General features: G+C 39.6%; 1 protein-coding gene across 4 annotated transcripts in view; it reads left to right on the plus strand.

The window, feature by feature from the left end:
* rab3gap1 (RAB3 GTPase activating protein subunit 1) overlaps positions 1-23,234 on the plus strand; it is a 72,299-nt gene that overhangs the window by 21,090 nt on the left and 27,975 nt on the right. For all 4 annotated transcript variants that reach the window (XM_044178274.1, XM_044178273.1, XM_044178276.1 and 1 more), the window contains 10 exons: positions 6,788-6,880; positions 7,139-7,311; positions 7,692-7,799; positions 8,435-8,607; positions 8,980-9,034; positions 10,592-10,960; positions 12,012-12,149; positions 18,740-18,967; positions 19,252-19,348; positions 22,348-22,451. In XM_044178274.1, coding sequence (XP_044034209.1) covers positions 6,788-6,880; positions 7,139-7,311; positions 7,692-7,799; positions 8,435-8,607; positions 8,980-9,034; positions 10,592-10,960; positions 12,012-12,149; positions 18,740-18,967; positions 19,252-19,348; positions 22,348-22,451 — 1,538 coding nt within the window. The remainder of the gene's footprint in view (positions 1-6,787; positions 6,881-7,138; positions 7,312-7,691; positions 7,800-8,434; positions 8,608-8,979; positions 9,035-10,591; positions 10,961-12,011; positions 12,150-18,739; positions 18,968-19,251; positions 19,349-22,347; positions 22,452-23,234) is intronic.

The raw sequence follows: 23,234 nt of genomic DNA on the forward strand, positions 1-23,234 counted from the left end.
GTGAAATCCCTTGGTGTCTAGTAGACATTTTCAAACACAATTTCTGGAAGTATAAAAAGTGAAAAAATATGGCAATGAGATGATATTGTTTCACCTCTTTCCAATACAAATCACCCTGTTTCAAGAATTTTCTAAAAGCAAGTGTTTTATTGAAGCAAGTGCAGTGATCTACCTTATCCTGTCTTGTTTCAATACATTGAATTATTCCACAAACTAGTGAAGAACACTGGGAACAAGTGGAATTATCTACACCCAATCATAATATAACATGCCAAAAATGGCATGTACTATTGGAGAAGCCCTTTTTGTTGTAGTTTGCTGAGTTCAACTGGTCTCTTTACTACAGATATTATAACTCTGAACTGCACTGCTTTTGGACAGTGAGGCCTTAATACATTTTCTATTTGAATGATGGCATGAGTATACTGTTTTGTTTTGTGTTAAAAGCACTGAAATGTACCAAGCACTTTTCTTATCTCAGTTGTTCATAAAAATTAGTACAACTTAAATTACTTAGATTGATAGAAAGTCTTTTTTATAAAATAATAATATAATAATAAAATAATTTTACCATTGTAGGGGTTTGTATTGATATTTGGTAACCACCTCTAATTGCTCCATACCCAGCCATACATTTTGTGATGATGATTATAAATATACTGTATATCAAGTTTACATTGTCACAGCACAGGTAGTACTGGTAAAAGTATTTGCTGTTAGGTCTCAGAGATTTCTTCTTTTCTCGTTCTCCCTTGGTGTCTGCCCTTTTGAAAAGCTCATATTAGACCTGCCTAAAAAAATTCATACTGGACAAATATTAAAAGATTTACTAAAATTTACTAAAATTATCAACAGAATGTGAAGAAATAACATTTTTGACATTATGTCAAAGACCTCTATGTATTGTGTTGCAGAGATATCTACTGAAGTTAGCATGCTAACCAGCCCGTCCTGTCTTGTAATACCACGTAGTACCTCAAGAGGCGATATTCCGATAGTATAGCTCACCCCCATAATTTCAGCTGGGCGATGTGTTTGAGCGGCGAGTTCACTACGTTACACAGCCTCTCTTAGCTTTTTTTAGTCTAATAAACAAAATACTCACAAAATGTCAAGAAAGAAAATATTTGTACACCTATTTTCCTATTAAACAGAAAAATACAACCATACACCTTCTGAATTCAAAGAAACAAAGTAAAACTCACCAAAACCATCTTGGTCAGTCTTTCCACTGTTCCAACAATCACCAACTCTGGTTTGATCGAAATAATTCGATCGAAATCCTTAATTCACCGAATTAGATGTGAAAAATATTATAGGCTCTACGCATTGTCGCTGCCTCTCTGATGCATGACTTCCCTCTTGCTCCTGTGGCGTTTGACGCCTCTCCTCGGAGTCAGAGTCCTGGTTGGAGCCGTTATAAATCACCTCGGTATTGTATTCCCTGTCGTCAAACTGGCCTCTGTCGGTCCCGGTCCGGCTGTGTTCACTGGGAGGCTACTGAGCCCAGTACCGTTGCCCACTCACCCAGCTCCGATTCTGGTGCCTATTCTGGCACCCGCCAGCATTCCCCCGCCCTGGGCCTGAAAATGTCCTCCTTCAGACAATCCATAGCTTCTGTGCTAGGAACTGCAAACAGCAGTTAGCAGCAGTTATGACCTGATATGTGATATGCTGCCCCCCATTTTTTTGGAGTGTGAATTCGACAGGTGGAGAGTAGTCTCAATTCTTACACATTGCACCTTTTAATCATAAAATAATTCATCCCAGGAAATTTTCCCAGTTAGTGTTTTTGAGCAACTTTTACTACTGTCTCACCTACCTTGACCTTAACCTGGAAGTGTCTCGCTGGAAGGGCACTGGCTACTACATTGTTCTTGCCTAGACTGGGCTTGACCTCATTGGTATACGGCTGCAACATCAGGGTCCCTCTAAACACTGGAGCATTAGCATGCTGGAACTTGGCAAGGAAATGGAGTGAAAAGGGAGGGCGATTTTCAACCACTGTGTGACAGTTTGAGTTCATTAACCGCTGCAACGTAGCAGGTGCATTTTTCATCCCAAAAGAAAGGACTCTTTATTTGCACAGACCATCATGTGTGATAAACAGCGCAGTCTCATTTGCTCTTTCAGTCAGTGATACCCTGACTTTTTCATCCCAAAAGAAAGGACTCTTTATTTGCACAGACCATCATGTGTGATAAACAGCGCAGTCTCATTTGCTCTTTCAGTCAGTGATACCCTGACTGGAGATCAATGTTTATGACACAATTTGCTCTTGGGAGAACATGGCTCAGGAGGTAGAGCGGTCATCTAGTAATCGGAAGGTTCGAAGTGTCCTTAAGCAAGCCACAGAACCCCTGCCAGGGCACCTTGTATGGCAGCCTCTGGCATCATGTATGAATGTGTGTGTGAATGGGTGAATGTTGGCATGTGTACCACTTAACATTTACTATTTACCATATTTATGCAATCCTCAGGAAGAGGAATAGGTAAAGCATCAGCCTTTGTCACAATGTTCACCATCCTAAAGTCAACACAAAATCTGTTGTCTCTCCATTTCTGAGCAGTTAACAACTTGTGAACTCCAAGGACCGTCAGTACACTAATTAACTCTAACTGTGGGTTCAATAATTCCAATTTGGAGCATGTATTCCACCCTCTTCTGGATTACTTGCTTTTTATGCAGCGAAAACCGATATGGAAGTTGATTTAGCTGTATCTCCTACATCGACATCATGTACAGCTCTACCATTGGGATTGGGAACATCCCAAAACAAGGTAGGATAGGCATTACCCAAACTTTACCCAATACGCTTCAACACTTATGAACCCATAAATCTAGGTCCCAAGTGGTCACGTGGTCCCTGAGCTAACATCAGCACTAGGTCTTCTGAATTGAACGTACACTGCACTGCCCTGTTATCATACCTCACCTTAATGCGGACGTTAGCACCAGCAAGATTTTTACCAGCCACCTTGCATGCTGAAAGAAGGATATATCCTCAAGAACATTATCTGGAGATTTTGGTTCAACAATCTTTTCCTTGAACAACTACAGGGGCCCCTGATCTCATGGCCAAATATTAGCTCGAACAGATGGAATGCGAAGATTCCACTGGCGGAGACCTTCCCTGCTTTTGAACTGCTTGATAAACATGGCAAGTGAGGATGGTTTTCCACTCGCTGATACTCTTTCTTGTGCTCGTATCATCATATGCACGCGTCTGGTTTTTATGTATGAGGGTTTTGAGGCTAATTAAAAGCCATAAAATCCCCTCTTTGTGTTTCTCTGGACAGCATTTCTCTGTTGGGCTGCTATGGAGGGATAGGGGGAATTTTGCCCTCAAAAGACTAGCTTTGGAAGCTATCCACTTGATTTATCTAACTCAGATTGCAGAAGTCTCATATTGGATAAACTTTTGAATACATTTTTGCTTGGAAAGAGGACTGTGGATTTTGTTCCCAATCACTTACATAGAAAGACCATTAGGAAAGGATCTCATGATGGCCAATATAAACAGGAGGAATGATTACAGCAAGCAAATCCTGTTTCTGACAATTGTTTTAAGCTCAGCAGCTGTAAAATAGGCCCTTGGGTTTTAATGGTAATCGTTAATGTAAAACAGAATTGGCATTGGTTTTTAAATTCCATCACCATGCGATTTAGGCAGTTAATAAACCAACAATAAACCTGTGTGTTTAATGTCCATTAAAACCAACAGCTGAATAGAGTATGGATTAAGACAAAGGCTTTGGGAACTGGTTAACAGGGGTTCTAATCCTAGGTACAGGTAGCCACTTGCACCTGTTGGTGATAAGTTGATTTTAGCATTGTTGGTGATAAGTTGATTTTAGCATTGTTGGTAAAAAGTTAGAAGTACTCAACCATGAACCCGAAGTACTGTTGCACACTGAGGAAGGCTTGGCTGAAATGTGCAATTTCCCCCCTGTACCAAATTCTGACATTTAAAAACTGAATAAAAGGAACAATCTAGCATATTTTGATGTGCGAACCCTTTTTGTACCTTATGGACACTCTTTTTTTTTGTTTTTGGTGCAATCCTTTTTTCTTCGACTGGAACCTGCAGGCCATCTTTATCTGTACAAATGGTGCCTTGCGAAACATTCATAACCTTGATGATCGTTAACATTTTGTTCCACACCTGCCAGCTCAACTGGAGTAGCTGGACCACGCCTGTTATCAAACTTTGGGCAACTGCTCTTTGTATGCCCCAATTTATAACAGTGGTGGCAGTGAAGCTCTGCCATTTTGGCGGCAGCCCGCCCTGATGGCTGACTGGAAGTGCCTTGCCAAATCTGGTGGGTTAGACAACTGCTCTGTTGTTGGGCAGTGGAAGACACCAGGCTCCGTTCTCACCACTCCTCCTCATGGGCATGTCCCCTCCAAATCTTTTTGTCATTTACCTTTTTGTAGCCACTTCACTAGTCCTACCACAGTGAGCCACCTCATAACCATCAGCTAACTTGTCAGCTGATGAAAGTTTTGGGTTACTTACTTCAAGGTCATTCAAATAGATTTCTATTTTGCATGGCACGGTGACCTTGAACTGCTCCATTAAAATGAGGTCTTAGACTTTTTTGTAAGTGCACAGGATTTAAGCCACCAGTGTATTGCCACTTCCTGTTTCCTCCACAAATCCAGGTTGTCCGGACTGTCACCGAAGTTCATAAAACTTACTTCTATAGGTTTATGGAACACAATCATATGTGCCCAGCACTGCTTTCCTCAAATCATCAAACCTGTGTGACTGTCTAGCACTGCAGCTGTTTTCTGAGCTTTTCCCCACTAAGACACTGTGAACCAAAAGAGGCCAATTACTTTCCATTTCTGTTTTTCTCAAACATTTCATAGACTATGTCCACCCCCTCCAGTTTGTTTATAAGGCAAGGAGAGGGGTTGAAGATTTTGAGGCATCTGGAAGGAAACAAAAAACATGATTGACAAAAAATGACAAAGATTGTTCTTAATTGATTTCTTCAGTTTTTAATTGTATTCAGCCCCACATCCTTGCACATAGGCTGCTGTCAAATTTTAACTTGGATTTTGATATTGTTTGTTTGTTAACTGTTTTTAATTTAGAGTTAGAGTAAATGGTTCTCTGTCTAGTACACTCTGATCTTCCACAGGGTCCCCTCAGGGCTGCGTCCTTTCCCCACTTTTATTTGTCTTGTATACAAACGACTGTCAGACTTATTATAAAGACAGGTTTGCGGATGACTCTGTAATAGTCTGCTTTTTGCACAATGAGGAACAGAGTCATGGCCCAGTGGTAGGAGAATTTGTCAGTTGGAAATGTTCACTGACTTTCGCAGGAGACCAACTTCTCTCATGCCATCATTAATGGGTAGGCTGTGACTGCAGTCCAGCAGTGCAAATACTTTGGAACCATCCGGGATGATAAACTTACCTTTGATGCGAACACTAATTTTATTTATAAAAAGGCAAACCAAAGATAGTTTTTCTTAAGGAAGCTCAGAAGGTTTAATGTTGACAAGTCTCTTTTGAAAGTGTTTTATACTTATTTTATTGAGTCAGTTTTAACATTTGCAAAGATCTGTTGGTTTGGTAATCTCAGTGTGAAAAGCAAAAACGTGCTGGGAAGAATTGTGAATGTGTGCTGTAAAGTTACTGGGGTACATTCAAATGATCTTTGCCACTTGTATCAAGTTAGAACCACACAGAAAGCTCAGGTCAACTTATTGTACTTCCAGGACCCTTTATTTATGTGACTGTAGTCTGCTGTACACTAAACTCGGTATGTGAGGGTACCTGGGCTGAACGGTTAATCCGCTCATAAGGCGAACACTCTTCTAACTAAACCTTGCAGTGAGCCCTTTTTAATGAGCCAAATACTACTAGACTACTAGACCTTTGTGTGGGACTGTAGTTAATACCCTAATCTAAAGCTAAAATAAGTTAGCTGCTTTAGCCAACAAAACCCCAACCAAATAAAAAGTCTTGGTTTAAGTTTTGGTTTAAGTACTAAGCCTTATGGCTATGTAAGCTACTACAGTACTGGCCAAGGCATATACTGAATGCCTTGGTTGTGTATGTCAGAAAAAGGATGCAGGCCCGATGTGCTCTTCCCACCTCCCGTAGTTGCTTCACTCGTATTCCATAGAGTCGACTCCCTCAACTGGGTGGTGGGAGCCAGGCCCAGCATCCTCTTGCATTGCCAACCATGCACTGAGCTTGGCACTGGTTTCAGTTAATTTATGTTCTAAAATATCTAGTTCTAATAGATTAGATTCGTTCTAATAGATAGATTCAGAAACAAAGCCAAAATACATAAGAGATGAGGGTTATCATTCATTGTCCATCACAGTCTCAACAGACTCTCCTGCATTTGTATCTTCCACCCCCCCCCCCGTCACTGTCATCTCATTCTCCCTTGGTGTCTGCGTCTGCCCTCTGACAGTCTCCTATTAGATAACACCCACCTTCTTGAGGTTGAGCAACGTAGCAATAGGACAAATGACAACTTGTCACTGTGACAATATAGATAACTTTATGTCACTGATGTTTGATATTTCTTTGCTGAAAAGCATAAGGGAAATATTACTGCCTAATGAGATGCATATTACCCTAAAAAGCAAAAAGTCTTAAGTATATTTTTGTTTGCGTCTGTGGTAACAATACCTTTAGCAAGACAAAAGATTAATTCAGTAATTTTCTTTTACTTTGCTCCTCAGCTGTGTGGGGCAGTATAATCAGTGTAAAAAATGTTACAAGGATTTGACCCATACTTCTTTTCCCATGCAGGTGACTTTCTGACAGAGTTCTTTAAGCTCTGCTGTAGGAAGGAGTCTACAGAAGAGATTCTGGGAAGAGGATTGGCTGAAGAGGAGGGCAAAGGTTACTGGCTATACACTGGAGTGGATGGCATTGTTTCTCACTGTGATGTCACTAAGCACACCATATTTTAAAGCATGGCTGCTACTGCCTCTTTCACTGGTGTTTGTGAAATGTTTGCATAGAGCCTCCTATTACTCCTCTCCACAACTCTAAATGCTGATGTTCCCTCAGAGATACAATATACAAATACATCATTTATACAGTATAAAATATTACATGGTAACTGTTTAATGTGATGGTAATTTTTTTTCCCTGCAGAAAATAGTGACATCAGCTCTGCTTTATCCAAGCTGACAGAGCCAGCAGCAACAGTGCCAATCTCCAAACTTTCTGTCTCCAATATGGTGCACAGCGCCCGAAAGCACATCCGACGCCACCGACGCATTGATGAGTCACCACTCAACACTGATATACTCAATTCTGTCCTTCTGGTAAGGGTTATTCATGCTGACATATATATATATATATAGTTATTTGTTAATGGAAATAAAAATGACAATTGCCTGACCATGGCTCTTTTCCAGCTCATAACAACAAATTATTTGAGCATATTTGATGAAGTTGATATATAGCAATTTTTGGGTTGTATCCACATGGTTGAATGCAGTTATTGTAAGTCATTTTGGATAAAAATGTAAGCTAAAAAAATGTCACAATGCTAAGTTGGAACAAAGGCTGGGTTAGACCAATATTCAATATGTATGACGGGCAAGAGATTTGGACACTGATGGATTGGTTTTATGTAAATGTATAACTGAATTGCACTTTTATGTGTGTTTGTGTTTTGTTTTTGTTTTCTTGCATGTCTCAGTATCTCTTCCCAGATGCTGCTGTGGAGAAGTCATCAGAGAATAGCAAGAATAAAACTGCACAGTCAAACGCCAGTGGGAAAGCTGAGCTAGATAAAAACTCTGACTATGTATGTTTTCCCTTTTACCACTTATACACTGACAGTTTGATTGGGGTGCCAGCCAAGTGACATCCAAGGTTTCAATCAGGTCAGGTTTTTCTAGAATTGGGGATGTGTGTTTTGAATAAGAAATGGTACATGTAGCATACACTTTCAAACACTGCAGAACCATTGTACACTGCAAACACTGGAAAATAGCATTTCACAAAAAATAACACTTAAATGGCAATAATAACATATTGTGCAAACCTTTGGAAACTTGTGTGCACACATTCCCCAAGTAATTGTGCAATCAACGTAATGACCATTGTATACAGTACACTACTGTATTTCAGTCATAATTCTGCTGTATCAAAAAACAGAATCCCTAGTGTTGCCAGAAATATTGAAAAGGAGGCCCCACGAGTTAATACACCCCTAGTATTGTGGTGTCAGGATGCCAGTGTGCATTCACTTCTTATAGTTGCATTCCTTGTGGTCAGTCAGTTAAGGTTAAAAGTTAGCTTTCTCTACAAGTTAGCTTTCTCTAAGGGTCTAACCCTAACCCAAGTTAGCTTTCTCTACATTCGATTCTTGTTGTGAATTAAACTTTCCATAGACTGATTATCTATCGTTGTCGCTGTTTTCTGTCCCCCTGTGTCCAGAACCTTTCTCTCCAGCTGAAGTCAGCACCCAGTGACAGTCTGACCTACAGGCTGGCACTGTGTGTGTGTCTGGTCAACTACAACCACGGCGGGCTGCGCGCTGTCGCCCACCTCTGGCAGGAGTTTGTCCTAGAGTTGCGCTACCGCTGGGAAAACAACTACCTCATCTGCGGGTGGGTATGACAAACAGCTGGGCTGCTCTTAGGCTTGTTTGGAAAGGGCTATAGGCATAGCACCATACATATGGTTTAACATCTGAGACCAGCATCTCAAAGAACATAGCCACAACCACCTTGTCGTATTGTACAAGAAAAAAAGCTATAGTTTTTGTGATGTTGGCAAATCTTGATCCTCTTGACACACGTAGATTTCATTTATGCATTTCATCACCACCTGACTGTTCAAACAGACTGATAAAATACTGAAATCCAAGTGTAAATACATCTAAGATACAAACTGTATGCAAGGTAATTATTTTTGCCACGCTGCACTAGTTAGTCAACTCATATCCATCTTATCTTCTTGGTATGCTTCCTAATCTACAGACTTGCTGGTGGACCTCCTGATCTTCGCTGTTGTCTATTGCATCAGAAGCTCCAGGTAGCCATTTATAAAAAAAATGCACACAGTGTGTGTTTGAGCCATAAGGATAGATCAAATTATTTAAAAACACACAAGACAAATAAATCAGTGGCTATGGTTATTCTCAATGGGGAGAAATGTGACACTGGGAGAAAAAACAATCATAGTTAAGGCCAAGGTTTTACTTTTTCAATGACAAATTGTTTTGTGGTTTATTTGATATAAAATAATTATCCATGTAAATGCAACAAATATAGAACTACAAAAACAAGTCTAAAATTGGTCGACAATAGACCAAATTATATTTATAATGAACCGAGCAGAGCCCGGTGCCGGTTCTAGACTAGGTGGGGCCCTGTGCAAGATATCAAACTCCTGTCAGGGTGTACATGATGTGCACAGTTATTTTATAAAAACAATTAGGGTTCCATTGTTTGTTTCCTCATTACCATTGACAGTATACATTTATTTATATAATAAGTTGAATAAAAAAGGTTGCATTTAGTTTGTCATATCAGGGTACATTTACATTTCACAATATCTTTCTGTAAATACTATGAGAAAAGCAATCCGGCCACTCACATAAACGGAGAAGTGTCTGTAATCATCCTTCTGACACCGCAGAATTAATTTGGATTATTCAGAGGAAACCGGATTTGGAGATTTCCTTCAAAAGCACAGAAGGTCAATTAATTGTTAGATCCAATTGTGTCAGAAGATTTAAATAATTAATGAGGTACCCACTGTGTGAGCCCTGTGTAAAATTACATACTGTGCATCAAAAAACTGGAGACTGCAGATGCTACACACATAGTCTTGCTGCTGATGGCTACAGGTATTTAACTGAAAAAGATCTTAACACATTCTACAAACAGATGTGATTGACAGTATTGGTAAGAATCAGTATATTGTTTTTTAGGTCTGAGTGTGTACCTCAGCCAACAAACCATGAAAACTGCTTGCAAGGTGATCTGAGCAGACAGAAAAGCAAGTAAACATAATCTATTGACAACATGGAGGGCGTGTTTGCCTCCGCTATTTGCATGTGTCATTACATTTAGTTCTTCTCTCTCTCTATCCTCTCTCTCCTCCAGCCATTGTGTGCCCCTATATTGTAGCACCCTAGAGCCTCAAGCACTTGCCTATGTGAGCACATGCTGCAGCCAAGAAGAGTTCCAATTTATGCTTGTGCACTTTCAGAGAATTGGAGAATTCAGTATCTACTAAATGATGAAACTGATGAGAAAATTTCTCAGTGGATTCACTAGAGGAGAAATGGGGGCGAGCGTCCTCTGTGCTCCTAATGGTCATTAATTTAAGGCTTCAACTACCAAAATCCATTCTTGATGCAACCTGTGAGAAAACAGAAAACGCACTTCCTTCATATCATTAAATTTTTCAAGACATCACTGTTTTTAAGCAGTCGCACCACTCCCACTAATTCTTCCCATAATTGTTGTCATGTCTGAATAAAGCTGTAAGGAACATTAACATCTAAATGACAGCAAGCCATCACATTAACGGAGAGATGAAGACAGTATTCCATGTCTGAAAAGGGCTCATGTTCCTGCATAGATGCTGAACTGCTGCATCGAGAGGAAGAGGGCCAGAGACAAAGCTCGCAAGGTGCTGGAGGGAAGCAAAGAGAGAGAGCACAGGGTGTCTGGTGGCTGCCAGAATGGCCGCCCCGTACCAGAGTCTACGACGGCAACTACGACTGCATCCACCTCAACGAGGGAGGTGTCTCCGGGGAAATCCTGGGACTCGTGGAGCGACAGTGAGGATGAGTTCTTTGAGTGCCTGAGTGACCAGGGGGAGATAGAGGCTCCACATACTGAGGGAGAAAATGATGGCAGTAAAAGTAAAGCAGATGGTAGGCTGCACCCCTATAACAACATGACTCTACTCAACTCTACAGAGCCTCTCTACGTTCCTGTCACACAGGTCAGGATCTCTCTGTGTCTGTCTCTTTTACTCACTCATTCACACACATATTCAAGTGTTTGGTTTAAATAATTATGTATCAGTTATTTATAAATACAGATGTAATACATACAGTAGGACTAGTATGGCATGCTGTTTAGGAAATTATATATATATAAAATATAAAGTTTGAATATATGAAATTAAACTTTAATATATGGAATGAAATCTGACGTCATGATAAGTATGTACAGTATAATGGTGCCATCTTTTGTTTTCAATGTGTTGTAATATTCTGTACCGATATTGCAGCAAGAAGTGTGTCAGCACGGAATCTTGTAGCAGCAATCCTAAGTAATGAAGAGATAATTAACATCATGGCAAATGCCAAAATAATACTGGTAACCGTTTTGTTGAACATGATTACTCATAAGCACTAAGAATGTCGCCATAATGGAAATATGATCCTCAAGGTGATGCGAACTGTTTGTGTCGTTTGGAGTCTGACCAGCTGCTGCAAAAAAGTTTACAGCCGGTGCCATTTTGTAAAGCCAGGGAATTCAGAAGGCTATCACTTTGATGACAAGGATATAACTATAGATACTATAACTGTGGATTTCATTCAATATTCTCAAATTTCTGTCAATATAAGTATTTTAATTTTATACTTATACCCACTTGGTACTTCATTTATCTTACCTGTATTATAGTGTATTATATTTTTTGCTTAGTACTTCTATTCCTGTGTGCACTGACGTGACAGTGAGCAGCTGTAACAAAAGAGTTTCCCCTCGGGGATCAATAAAGTATTTCTGATCTGATTCTGATCAGATATATTCCAACCTTCATTCCATGTATTCAAGTTTCATTAATTCCATATATTCAAACTTTCATTCCATATATTAAAGTGTCATTCCATACATTCAAACTGCATATTATATATATCATTTCCAAAACTGTGGATGTTTTTATTGGACTTTATTAGTTGTAACTCACAGAAGACAATCCACAAATGTGTACCATTGTGTGTGTGTGTGTGTGTGTGTGTGTGTGTGTGTGTGTGTGTTTTCAGGAACCTGCTCCCATGACAGAAGATCTGTTAGACGAGCAGTCAGAAGTACTGGCCAAACTGGGCACGTCAGCTGAAGGTACCCACCTCCGTGCCCGGATGCAGAGTGCCTGTCTGCTGTCTGATATGGAGTCCTTTAAGGTGAGCAGGAAGTATGGACAGAAATGTGTGTCACTAAAAACTCATTTTGAATCATTTATATTTGGTGGGGAAATGAATGAATTATTTTTTTTAAGTTTTGAGGAGAAAATTCCCCACCTCTGAAAAGGAGACCTAAACACAGCGCAAATTAGATTTACACAAGCCACAAGGAAGGTTATAGTGGGAAAAGAAACATGCATTAAATACAGGCTTGTATGTAACAAAAAACTGATTGCTAGAAAGAAAAATTAAGCAATTAGACTATTATTAATGAACACAAAATCTGATTCCTGTAATGCAAAGGAATAGTGGATGGATGTCATGGTTTGTGTTCATCGAATTTGAACTTGACCATCAATGAATTGTAAAATTTCTACAGGCTGCAACTAAACTTTGACCTCTGTCTGCGGGTCCTCCACAATGATTGGATCTAAAATGTCATAAATTGATAGGGCTCAAAAGAAAGAAAAAGAGAGTTCTGGAATGGCCGGATCTTAATCCTATTGAGATGCTGTGGGGTGATTTGAAACGGGCCGTGCTCGCAAGAAACCCCCCAAACATCACACAGCTGAAAGAATTCTGCATGGAGGAGTGGGAAAAACTTTCTCCCAGTCGATGTCAGAAGCTGGTAGACAGTTATAGGAAACATCTAATTGAGGTTATTTCAGCCAAAGGGGCAATACCAGCTATCTGGTATTAGGGCATAGGGTGTCCATATTTCTCAAAAAAGAAATTAATTTTTCATGGGATGTCCTAATTTTTTCACATCACTGTACAATATATACTGCCAAATGTATCAAACAGGAGGAAATCGATACCAATACAGATAGTATACAGACCTGGAAATTAATTTATTGAAAATAATCACAATTGCAAGACTGTTCAGAAAACTCACAATTATATATTTTCCTAAAATTGTTCAGTCCAAACTAGGTGACAGTCTACAGAAGTGCATTGCATTCACCTAAGACAAAAAATTGGATTATCTCAGAATTATGACTTACTATCTCATAATTACGAGAAAACTATCTCATGATCACGAGATCAGGATATGTATACGATATGTTGACAGACATAGGTGAAATTCCTAATCAGTTCACAGAATCTGTTGGTGGTATGGTGTAACACCTTTTTATATTGTAATTATGAGATCTTTTCTTGTAATTGAGATTTTTTCTTTTGATTACGATGTACGGACGTCATAATTACAAGATAGGGTACCCATTTTTTTTTCTTTGGTGAATGCAATGCGCTTCCGTAACAGTCTAACCATTTCTTTATTTTTTTTTTTTTTTGATTTGATAGGGACAATGCAATTTAACATTCCAATACAGAGCATGAAACTGATGTGCAGCACAGAGAGTTTATAACTATTGCTTACTATAATTTTCAATTCTTGTCCCTAGTTGGGCTTTTACATGTACAGTGTAATTAAAATATACACTATAATATATACTTTTAGTATCATAAAACCACAATACACTGCAGATATGGAAATACAATAAAATACACATACCACAGTACACATACCACAATACACCAATACACCCTAGTAATTAGTACAATTAGCTAAAAATGTGTACAGCTCTGGTTTGCTTTTAGCCAGCACTTAACCTTTGTTGTAAAAGATTTTATATCTGGAATTAATTAACACGTTTTTCCTTGCCACTGTCGCCAAATGCTTGCTCATGGTGGGATTTGTTGGGTCTCTGTAAATAATATTATAAAGTCTAGACCTGCTCTATAGGAAAAGTGCAATGAGATAACTTCTGTTATGAATTGGCGCTATATAAATAGAATTGAATGGAATTAATTTGATTTCAGTTGGTAATGTGTTCCAGAGTGGACAGCCCTTTTGGAGAAATTTAGATCTACGATGTGGTATTTTACAGTTGCCATTCACCATGCTCCTAGTTGCTCTGTTACTGTCTTGTCTTTGGATAAATCTGGAAAGAGGCTGTGGGTCTAGGCTGTTTATACATTTGAAAACTAATTTGAAAAAACAGAAATGAGTAGAAGTAGATTGTATCTTTTTAGTATGTGACAGTGATGCCACCGGACAGGCTTTTTGTCCATTATTTTCATTGCCTGATTGTATAAGGATGTGAGGTGTCTGATTGTAGATGGTGATGCCTGAGCCCATACAGTCATACAATATGAAAAATGTGAGAAAAGTGCATGAATAACTGGGCTGCCTGAGTGGGTATGTAGTGCCTGATTAATTTGAAACAATTAAGGTTGGTCTTTACTGTTGTTGGATGTTTTTTTTTAGGGATGACCATCTTTACCCGATCAGGGTTGCTGCTACCAAAATACCGCAGATGCTTTTTTTTTCAGTTTCCTGACAGTAAGAGTTATATTATGGTCAGACAAACCAGTTACTAGGTTGTATGTTTTTGTTATCCTATCAGGTTTATTGGTAAAAACCGTATGATGGTGGGTTATATAGAACAATAATATTAAAATTCATATGAGGTGAAAGAAATAAATTTAGGGCTAAACATTCAAAAGGGATGTTCAATTCTATTTCTGTACATTTGTAATTCTCTTTGATAAAATTCAACACCCCCGTCCATACCTACCAGTATATCCTTTCTAAAGCATACATAACCAGGAATGTCTATCATGTTTGTCGGTACATTTCTGTGGAGCCAGGTTTCAGTTCAATTCTGTTCAGTTTTATTTATATAGTGCCAATTCATAACAGAAGTTATCTCATTGCACTTTTCCTATAGAGCAGGTCTAGACCGTACTCTTTATAATATTATTTACAGAGACCCAACAAATCCCATCATGAGCAAGCATTTGGCAACAGTGGCAAGGAAAAACTTCCTTTTAACAGGCAGAAACCTTGGACAGAACCAGACTCAATGGTGGGCGGCCATCTGCTGGCCATGTCAGGTTTTGAGAGAGAGGTTTAGGGAGAGGGAGCTGGGGGAGAGGGAGGCACAATGCAAATACCACATAGAATTTTTTTAAATAGTAATAATGTAATTGTAGTGGTAATATTAATAAATTAATAATAGGAATGACAGCTATAGGAAAAATGACATTATTAGTAACAGAGCCAATAACAACAACTGTAGTAGCAGTTGTCGTGCAGGAACACTGGGGCAGCAAGTGGCCCACAATCACAGATCCAGTCTCTGCAGCTCCGGATGTAGAAATACCTGCTGAAAGCGACAGAAGGAGAGAAACGAGAAAGCACAGAACTATGGGAGAGAGAAGATGTCGAGTTAGTAACATGCAGTAATGGGATAAAAATGCATACAGATGGAGAGGGAGAGAAGGAGAGAGGAAAGAGGTGCATCATGGGAAGTCTTGCGGCAGTCTAGGCCTATAGCAGCATAACTAAGGGATGGTTCAGGGCTCACCCAAGCCAGCCCTAACTATAAGCTTAAATGTGGAGCTTAACTGGGACCTGATTCCACAGGAGAGGAGCTTGATAACTGAAGGCTCTGGCTCCCATTCTACTTTTGGAGACTCTAGGAACCACAAGTAACCCTGCATTCTGGGAGCGCAGTGTTCTAGTGGGATAATATGGTATTATGAGATCTTTAAGATATGATTGTGCCTGACCATTAAGAGCTTTGTAGGTGAGGAGAAGGATTTTAAATTCTATTCTGGATTTTACAGGGAGCCAGTGCAGAGAAGCCAATATTGGAGAAATATGATCTCTTCTTCTTGTCAGTACACGTGCCGCAGAATTCTGGATCAACTAGAGAGTCTTAAGGGACTTATTCGGGCAGCCTGATAATAAGGAATTGCAGTAGTCCAGCCTAGAAGTAACAAATGCATGCAGTAGTTTTTCTGCATCATTTTGAGACAGGATGTGCCTGATTTTTGCAATATTGCGAAGGTGAAAGAAGGCAGTCCTTGAAGTTTGTTTCATGTGGGAGTTAAAGGATAAATCCTGATCAAAGATAACTCTGAGGTTCCTTACGGTGGTACTGGAGGCCAGGGCAATGCCATCAAGAGTAACTATATCTTTAGATAATGTGTCTCGAAGGTGTTTGGGGCCAAGCACAATAACTTGAGTTTTGTCTGAGTTGAACATCAGAAAATTACAGGTCATCCAGGTCATTATGTCCTTAAGGCATGCTTGAAGTTTAGTTAACTGGTTAGTTTCATCTGGCTTGATCAATAGATATAATTGAGTATCATCTGCATAACAATGAAAGTTTATGGAGTGTTTCCTAATAATATTGCCCAGAGGAAGCATATATAAGGTGAACAGAATCAGTTCAAGCACAGAACCTTGTGGAACTCCGTGACTAACCTTGGCGTACATGGAGGACTCACTGTTAACATGTACAAACTGAGATCGATCTGATAGATAGGATTTAAACCAGCTTAGTGCGGTTCCTGTAATGCCAATTACATGTTAAGGTTAAGCAAAAATAGTCCAGGTTTGAATCAGAATCAGAAATACTTTATTGATCCCCGAGGGGAAACTCTTTTGTTACTGAAGCTCACTATCACGTCAGTGCACATAGGGATAGAAGTACTAAGCAAAAAATATAATACACTATAATACGGGCAAGATAAATTAAGTACCAAGTGGGTATAAGTATAATATTAAAATAAGTGTAAAGTACAAAGTGGATTACCGGTTGATAAGTATGTACAGTATAATAATACAATGTAATAATATAAGTATTAAGTAGTAGGGCATGTACTGTCAAGTTAGCTTATTAACCTTAGTAGCTTATTAACCTGTCACAAAATATCAAGCCTGTTGCAAAAAATCTTGGTGTCCTGTTTGATAGCAATTTGTTTTGAGCAACATATCACTAACCTTGTCCAATCATGTTTTTATCACCTCAGAAACATTGCAAAAATACAATCTATTCTAAATCTTAGTGATGCAGAAACTGTTGTACATGCTTTTATCTCCCCACGCCTTGATTATTGTAACAGCCTGTTCACTTGTCTTAATCAAAAAACTTTGACACGACTGCAGACTGTACAAAACTCAGCTGCTAGGCTGTTAACCAGGACCAAGAAGTACGACCACATAACACCTGTTTTAGCCTCTTTACATTGGCTCCCTGTTTGTTTTAGGATTGATTTTAAGATCTTATTGATTACTTTTAAGGCTCTTCATGGCCTGGCTCCAGACTATATTTTAGACCTTGTAATCCCTTATGAACCTTCACATAGTTTGAGATCTTCGGCCAGGGGTCTCCTGTCTGTTCCTGAGTCCAGGATGAAAACTAAGGGGGACAGAGCTTTTGCTATTAGGGCCCCAAGGCTCTGGAACAACTTGCCCGAAGAAATTAGGCTGTCTGAGTCAGTGTCTTCGTTTAAGTCTCTTCTCAAAACACATTTTTATCTGAAAGCATATCCTGATTTTACCTGAACTGGCTGTTTATTTTATTGTGTATTTTATTGCTTTTGGGTATTTTATGTATTTTATTTCTTAATATTTCGTCATTCACTGTGGTATTTTATTTCTCTTGTTGTGAAGCACTTTGTACTTCGTTTTGTTAAGTGCTCTATAAATAAAGTTTTATTATTATTATTATTTTTATTAAGATTATTATGAGATGGTGGATATTGAACAGCAGTAATAGAAATATCAATAAATTAAACTGAAAACAGAGTGTATTGCACAGGAGTATTAAACTGAAAATATTGCACAATTATTTCAAGTATATTACAGTGATAGATCTAGTGTCCAGTTTATCAACTTAAGGTCATATAGACAGACACTTAGAGGGAGGAGTTAAAGAGTTTGATGGCCACGGGCAGGAATTACTTTGTGTGGCGCTCTGTGGTGCATTTTGGGGAGATGAGTCTTCCGCTGAAGGTACTCCTTTGTTTGACCAGCACATCATGGAGCGGGTGGGAGACACTGTCCAAGATGACATGTAGTTTAGCGAGTCCAACTCCACCCCCACAATGTTACTGGCCTTACAGATCAGTTTGTTGAGTCTGTTAGCGTCCGCTACCCTCAGCCTGCTGCCCCAGCATGCAACAGCATACAGGATAGCACCGGCCACCAAAGAATCATAAAACATCCTCAGCATTGTCCGGCAGATGTTGAAGGACCTCGGCCTCCTCAGAAAATAGAGGCGGCTCTGGCCCTTCCTGTAAAGAGCTTGAGTGTTCTTAGCCCAGTCCAGTTTATTGTCCATGTTTACTCCCAGGTATTTGTAGTCCTCTACAATGTCCACACTGACCCCCTGGATGGAAACCGGAGTCACTGGTGCCTTGGCCCTTCATAGGTCTACAACCAGCTCCTTAGACTTTGTCGCATTGAGCTGCAGATGGTTCTGCTCACACCATGAGACAAAGCGTACAGTAGCGTATGAATCTGATTTCCTTTAGAAATTATGCTTCAGATATTTAAATGTCTACAAAGTATGCCTTAGCTTTAGACATTTTGCTTTGTGAAATATTGCCATTAACTGAGTCATTCCAGCCTCAGTATTTCTCACAAAATATTACTGCTAAATGTTTTACTGCTTGGTTCATTGCATGGCTCTTGATAAAATTGTCCTTGATTCCATCGTTAAAGACACGGATGTATTTCAGATCAGTTAAATTTGAACACAGACAAAAACTGTTTTCCTGTCTCTTTACAGGCAGCCAACCCAGGCTGTGTCCTGGAAGACTTTGTGCGCTGGTACTCGCCTAGGGATTATGTGGAAGAGGAGGCGATCGACGAGAGGGGTAACACAGTGGTGAAAGGCGAGCTTAGTGCCAGGATGAAGATCCCAGGCAACATGTGGGTGGAGGCTTGGGAGACAGCCAGGGTTACACCTGCACGCCGCCAGAGAAGACTTTTTGATGACACTAAGGAGGCCGAAAAGGTAATTTTCAGTAGAGCTGGACGATACACCTACAACTGACATCAAAAGGCACTGACTTAACTTTTTTTTAGTTTATCAATATGCTCAGTAAAAGTCTTCCCCGGGTGGATCTGATTGTTACTCCTGCAATTAAACCTAAAAAGAGAGTACCTTGTATCAAGTATCTTGCCGAGAGTCATGTTTCCCTGTGCAGAAACAACTGATGTATCTGAGAGAGAGCACCAAGAAGCAAACAGAAGGTAGATGAAGGGGGAAATTAAACCTGGGTTTTTGACTCTTTTCAGGTTCTGCATTATTTGGCAGTGCAGAAACCTGCAGAGCTGACCTGCCATCTCCTGCCCTGCATACTCCATGCTGCTATTCTGAAGTTGAAGGAAGAAGGTGAGTAAAGATTGTTTTGTTGAAAATTTGTCATGATATCAAACAGTAAAACAGGGCTGTCAGTACTAGCACACCACCCCATATTATGAAGACCAATACCTAATAATGAATAAGAAAAAATTCATAAATTTTTATGGATGACTAAATTGAACCTTGAACATGATTGACGCAATTTGTGTCAAAAATGGCACATCTTCTTAGAGTCATAACTCATTCACATTAGTTATGACACAAAGGCATCATTCATTTTATATATATATATATATATATATATATATATATATATATATATATATATATACACACACACACACACACTCCTGTGACTTTCGATTGATACCCGTATTATAAATCATAGGGGAAAAAAGAAGTTCCTTTTAATTTAAATTTAAGTCCGTTGTTCAGCATTAGGGGAGGATAATCCTCAATGATTCTTCATCTGTTTTCACCTGATTTGTTGGGTAGTGCAGAATAAAAGCTTGACTGCTGCAAAAGCGTGTGTGTTAATTTTAGGCAGACAAAAGCAAGCAAGAAGTAAAATAGCATCAACAAGTAGTATGGGGTATGGAGTATGCATATAGATTACATTGTTGTGGTTGATTTTCTTCTTGTTCAGCCTTTAATAACTTTAAATAAATAACGACTAGGTTCGAACCAATAGGTTAGTAGGAACCAAACACTGTGATACAGAAGAACAAAACTCTGTACTTCTTTAGAAGAAAGTAGTTGTATTCTTTGATTGCAGAAAGTACAATACAAATCTGGAATGCGAAGGGTCTGGATTCAGAATGCAGAACAACAACATTTCTCCTGGCATCAATTTTTTTTTTTTTTTTTTTTTTAAGGGTTTATTAAACAAACTTCAAAGCATATTACAGACAGTACAGATACTAACTGCAAATCAGAAGACTGGCAATTTTCTGATATGTTAAACTGTTTCAACCCATAACAAACAAAACACACCCATCACCCCAGATGGGCGTGAAATCGTTTCACAGATCCTCTAACTGTGTGCTTGATTTTGTACTTGAAGTGGAGAAAAGACATTAAATCTTTCAACCAAGAAGTTGTGCCAGGGGGGTTAGGACTATTCCAATGTAAACACATGACATTTGGCTATGAGGGTAGCGAACGCGACAAGGTCAGCTTGGTATTTGGTAAACCTGCCTTCAACAGGAGACAGACCAAAGATAGCAATTAAGGGGCACGGAGTTAGGGAAATGTCAAGAACTTCAGAAAGGGTGTTTTAAAAAAAAAAAAAAAAAAAAAAAAAAAGACCAAAAAGAGTCCAGCCCTAGTATAGTGGATCCCGTAAACCACTTAATAAGGCTCATAAGTGCACATGTGCAAGTGGAGTTGATTCTGAGCAGTGCATCCCTCCACTAGTTTTCGTCGAGCAAGAGCTCCAGCTCATTCATCCTTTAGCCAGAAAAGAGAAGACGATTGTGAAGAAAGAAGATTATAGATTGATGAAATAGTGTTAAGTGATTCTGGGGAAGAAATCATATTCTCTAACAGAGTTTTCTCAGGCAGTTTAGGAAAAGATGTGAAGTGAGTTCTTGCAAAGTTAGGCAATTGAAAGTATCTGAATAGACCATGGTTTGGTACACCAAATTCAGTGACAAGGTTTTCAGAACTTCCAAATGTTTATTGGACGAGTTTATTGGAGACACTGTACTCTTTAAACGTTTCAATTCGGAACGTTGATGCTCTGACAGTAAAAGCATTCTTTCCAGTAGATGCGTGGATCGCATGTTATATCCGCGGGGCCCGCAGATAATCCGCGAATCGGGTGGGCCGGGCCTCTCCCCATTCAGAGAGACGCTGTGCACATTTACACACGAGGCACAGCAGCGTAACTTAATTGATCATTTAAATCTCCCGACACACTGACAGGATCGGTCAGGATCTAATGTTAATGTCCCATGTTGTTCTACACATCCAAAAGGTCACACACACAGTCCAGGTTCATACAGTGAAACTGTTTTAAGTAAAGCAGCTAAAGAAGCTAAAAGCTAAAGTTTAATTCTGTTTCCTCTGGAGAGTTTATATAACTACAGTGTTTAGTTTTGCTGCTTAAATGTCCCACGATATTTGCTGTGACATTACTGCGCGCATGGAAACGTTTAAAATGACTGACAGCAGCCTTTCTCATTAAAGTAAATCGTTAAAGAAAACACTCATCATGTACATCAATACAACACACAAAGAAATCACATGGAAAGCTTGCGCTGCTCGACATAATTTCAACGGCAGTATAGCCTACAGGGACCGGTAGAGGTGGAGAGAAATATCCATGCCGGTGCGGGTCTATAAATAATTTGTTCAGGCTGGTAGATGATTTATGTGTAGCCTACATGCGGATTCGGATCACGTCAGAGCCGATCCGCGCTTCACCAATGCACACCCTGCTGGCGTTTGACCAATGAAAATGTTTAGTCACACTTAACAGATTTTTGGTCGCATGTGCGTGTGTTGCAGCCTGGAGCCCTGATAGAGTAGAGGGTAAAAATAGGGGATTGTTTCAAATAGGGGTGAGGACGGAGAGAAATTTGTAATCTAAAATGTTGTCTAAACTGTTTGCAGATTTTTAATAAGGAAAGTACAACAGGGTTGCTAGTGTAGAGGGAGGGATGTATTGAGAGGGCAGCAAAAAGTAATGCAGGAAGTGAGGATGAAGTGCAGGAGTTCTCTATAATGCACCAGTCAGGGAAATGACACCATTTTTTAAAGTACTGCGTTTTTGATCCTAGGGGGCTTACCAGCCCAACTGTAAGATATTATATTGGCATTAAGCAAGTTTAAAAAAGATTTGGGGAGAAAAAGAGGAAGAGTCTGAAAAAGAAATAGAAATTCGAGGTAGCACGTTCATTTTGATTGTTTCGATTCGTCCCACAAGTGAAAGAGATGTGCCATCTCCTGGCATCTATACAACCTTTGATTTTTTTTTTTTTTTTTCTCTTCTCTCCACTCTCTCCTCTTTACCCCCTCCCAAACAGAGTCAGCAGAAGACATTCCATCAGTCAAAAAAAACATTCAGCAAGCTACGTGTCAAGCCAGCAAGCTGCTGCACCCCCCCAACCTTGACTACAAGAAGTTAGAGGTCAGTGACAGGCAGGACTGGAAATGAACTCCACAAGCTGCTCATTCTTGCTAGGATGACACATGTGACATGTCCCTCACTTTGAGTTCAGTCATACCATTGCACTCTTTGTGTTAGCACAACTGCTCTGAAATGTTATGCACTGAAAAGGTTGACTGTCCTTCAGGACCAAGCAGCAACTACCGGATGCTGAAGCCAATGTGGAAGTACCTTAAAGTGCAATGCCACTGACGTCTGCTAGATGCTGGCTCCTAAAAATCCTGGCTCCAACAAAAAAAAGTGTCAACTCTTTTTGTTGTCTACTCAGTTAAGATTTTAAGGCTTTGATGACTGTTGATTGACAGTTTGGTCGCCTGCTGCTCTCCTCGGTTTCTTGACGCTTACCAACTTGGACTTTCGGAGCATCTGTTTATAGGATAACCTGTATTTCGTCTCCAGACACGCAGTTATACTGTGGTTGTGGTTAAGGAGTTATACTAACAAGACCCTCAAAGGATGCTGTCACGCAATATTCCAGTAAGTTTAATGTTATGATTACAATTGGGGCCGTATGCAGGGTTTTAGGAATACCGAGTTTCAAAAGCTTGCTATGGGAGTTCGGGTGCACCCACCCCCCAAAACAAATGTGATTTCCCTGATCTAAATATGTGTGTTTTGAGATGTTTGGAGAGCAAAAATTGGATAAAAATAGCTTTAAAGCCATATCAGTGGGCAGTAGCATGAGAAGGTTAAATGTTGCAATGAACGATCCACACTACAATCTGGAAATACAGAAGAGGCTAA

This window comes from Siniperca chuatsi, linkage group LG20 (genome assembly GCF_020085105.1).
Source record: "Siniperca chuatsi isolate FFG_IHB_CAS linkage group LG20, ASM2008510v1, whole genome shotgun sequence".
Taxonomy (NCBI): domain Eukaryota; kingdom Metazoa; phylum Chordata; class Actinopteri; order Centrarchiformes; family Sinipercidae; genus Siniperca; species Siniperca chuatsi.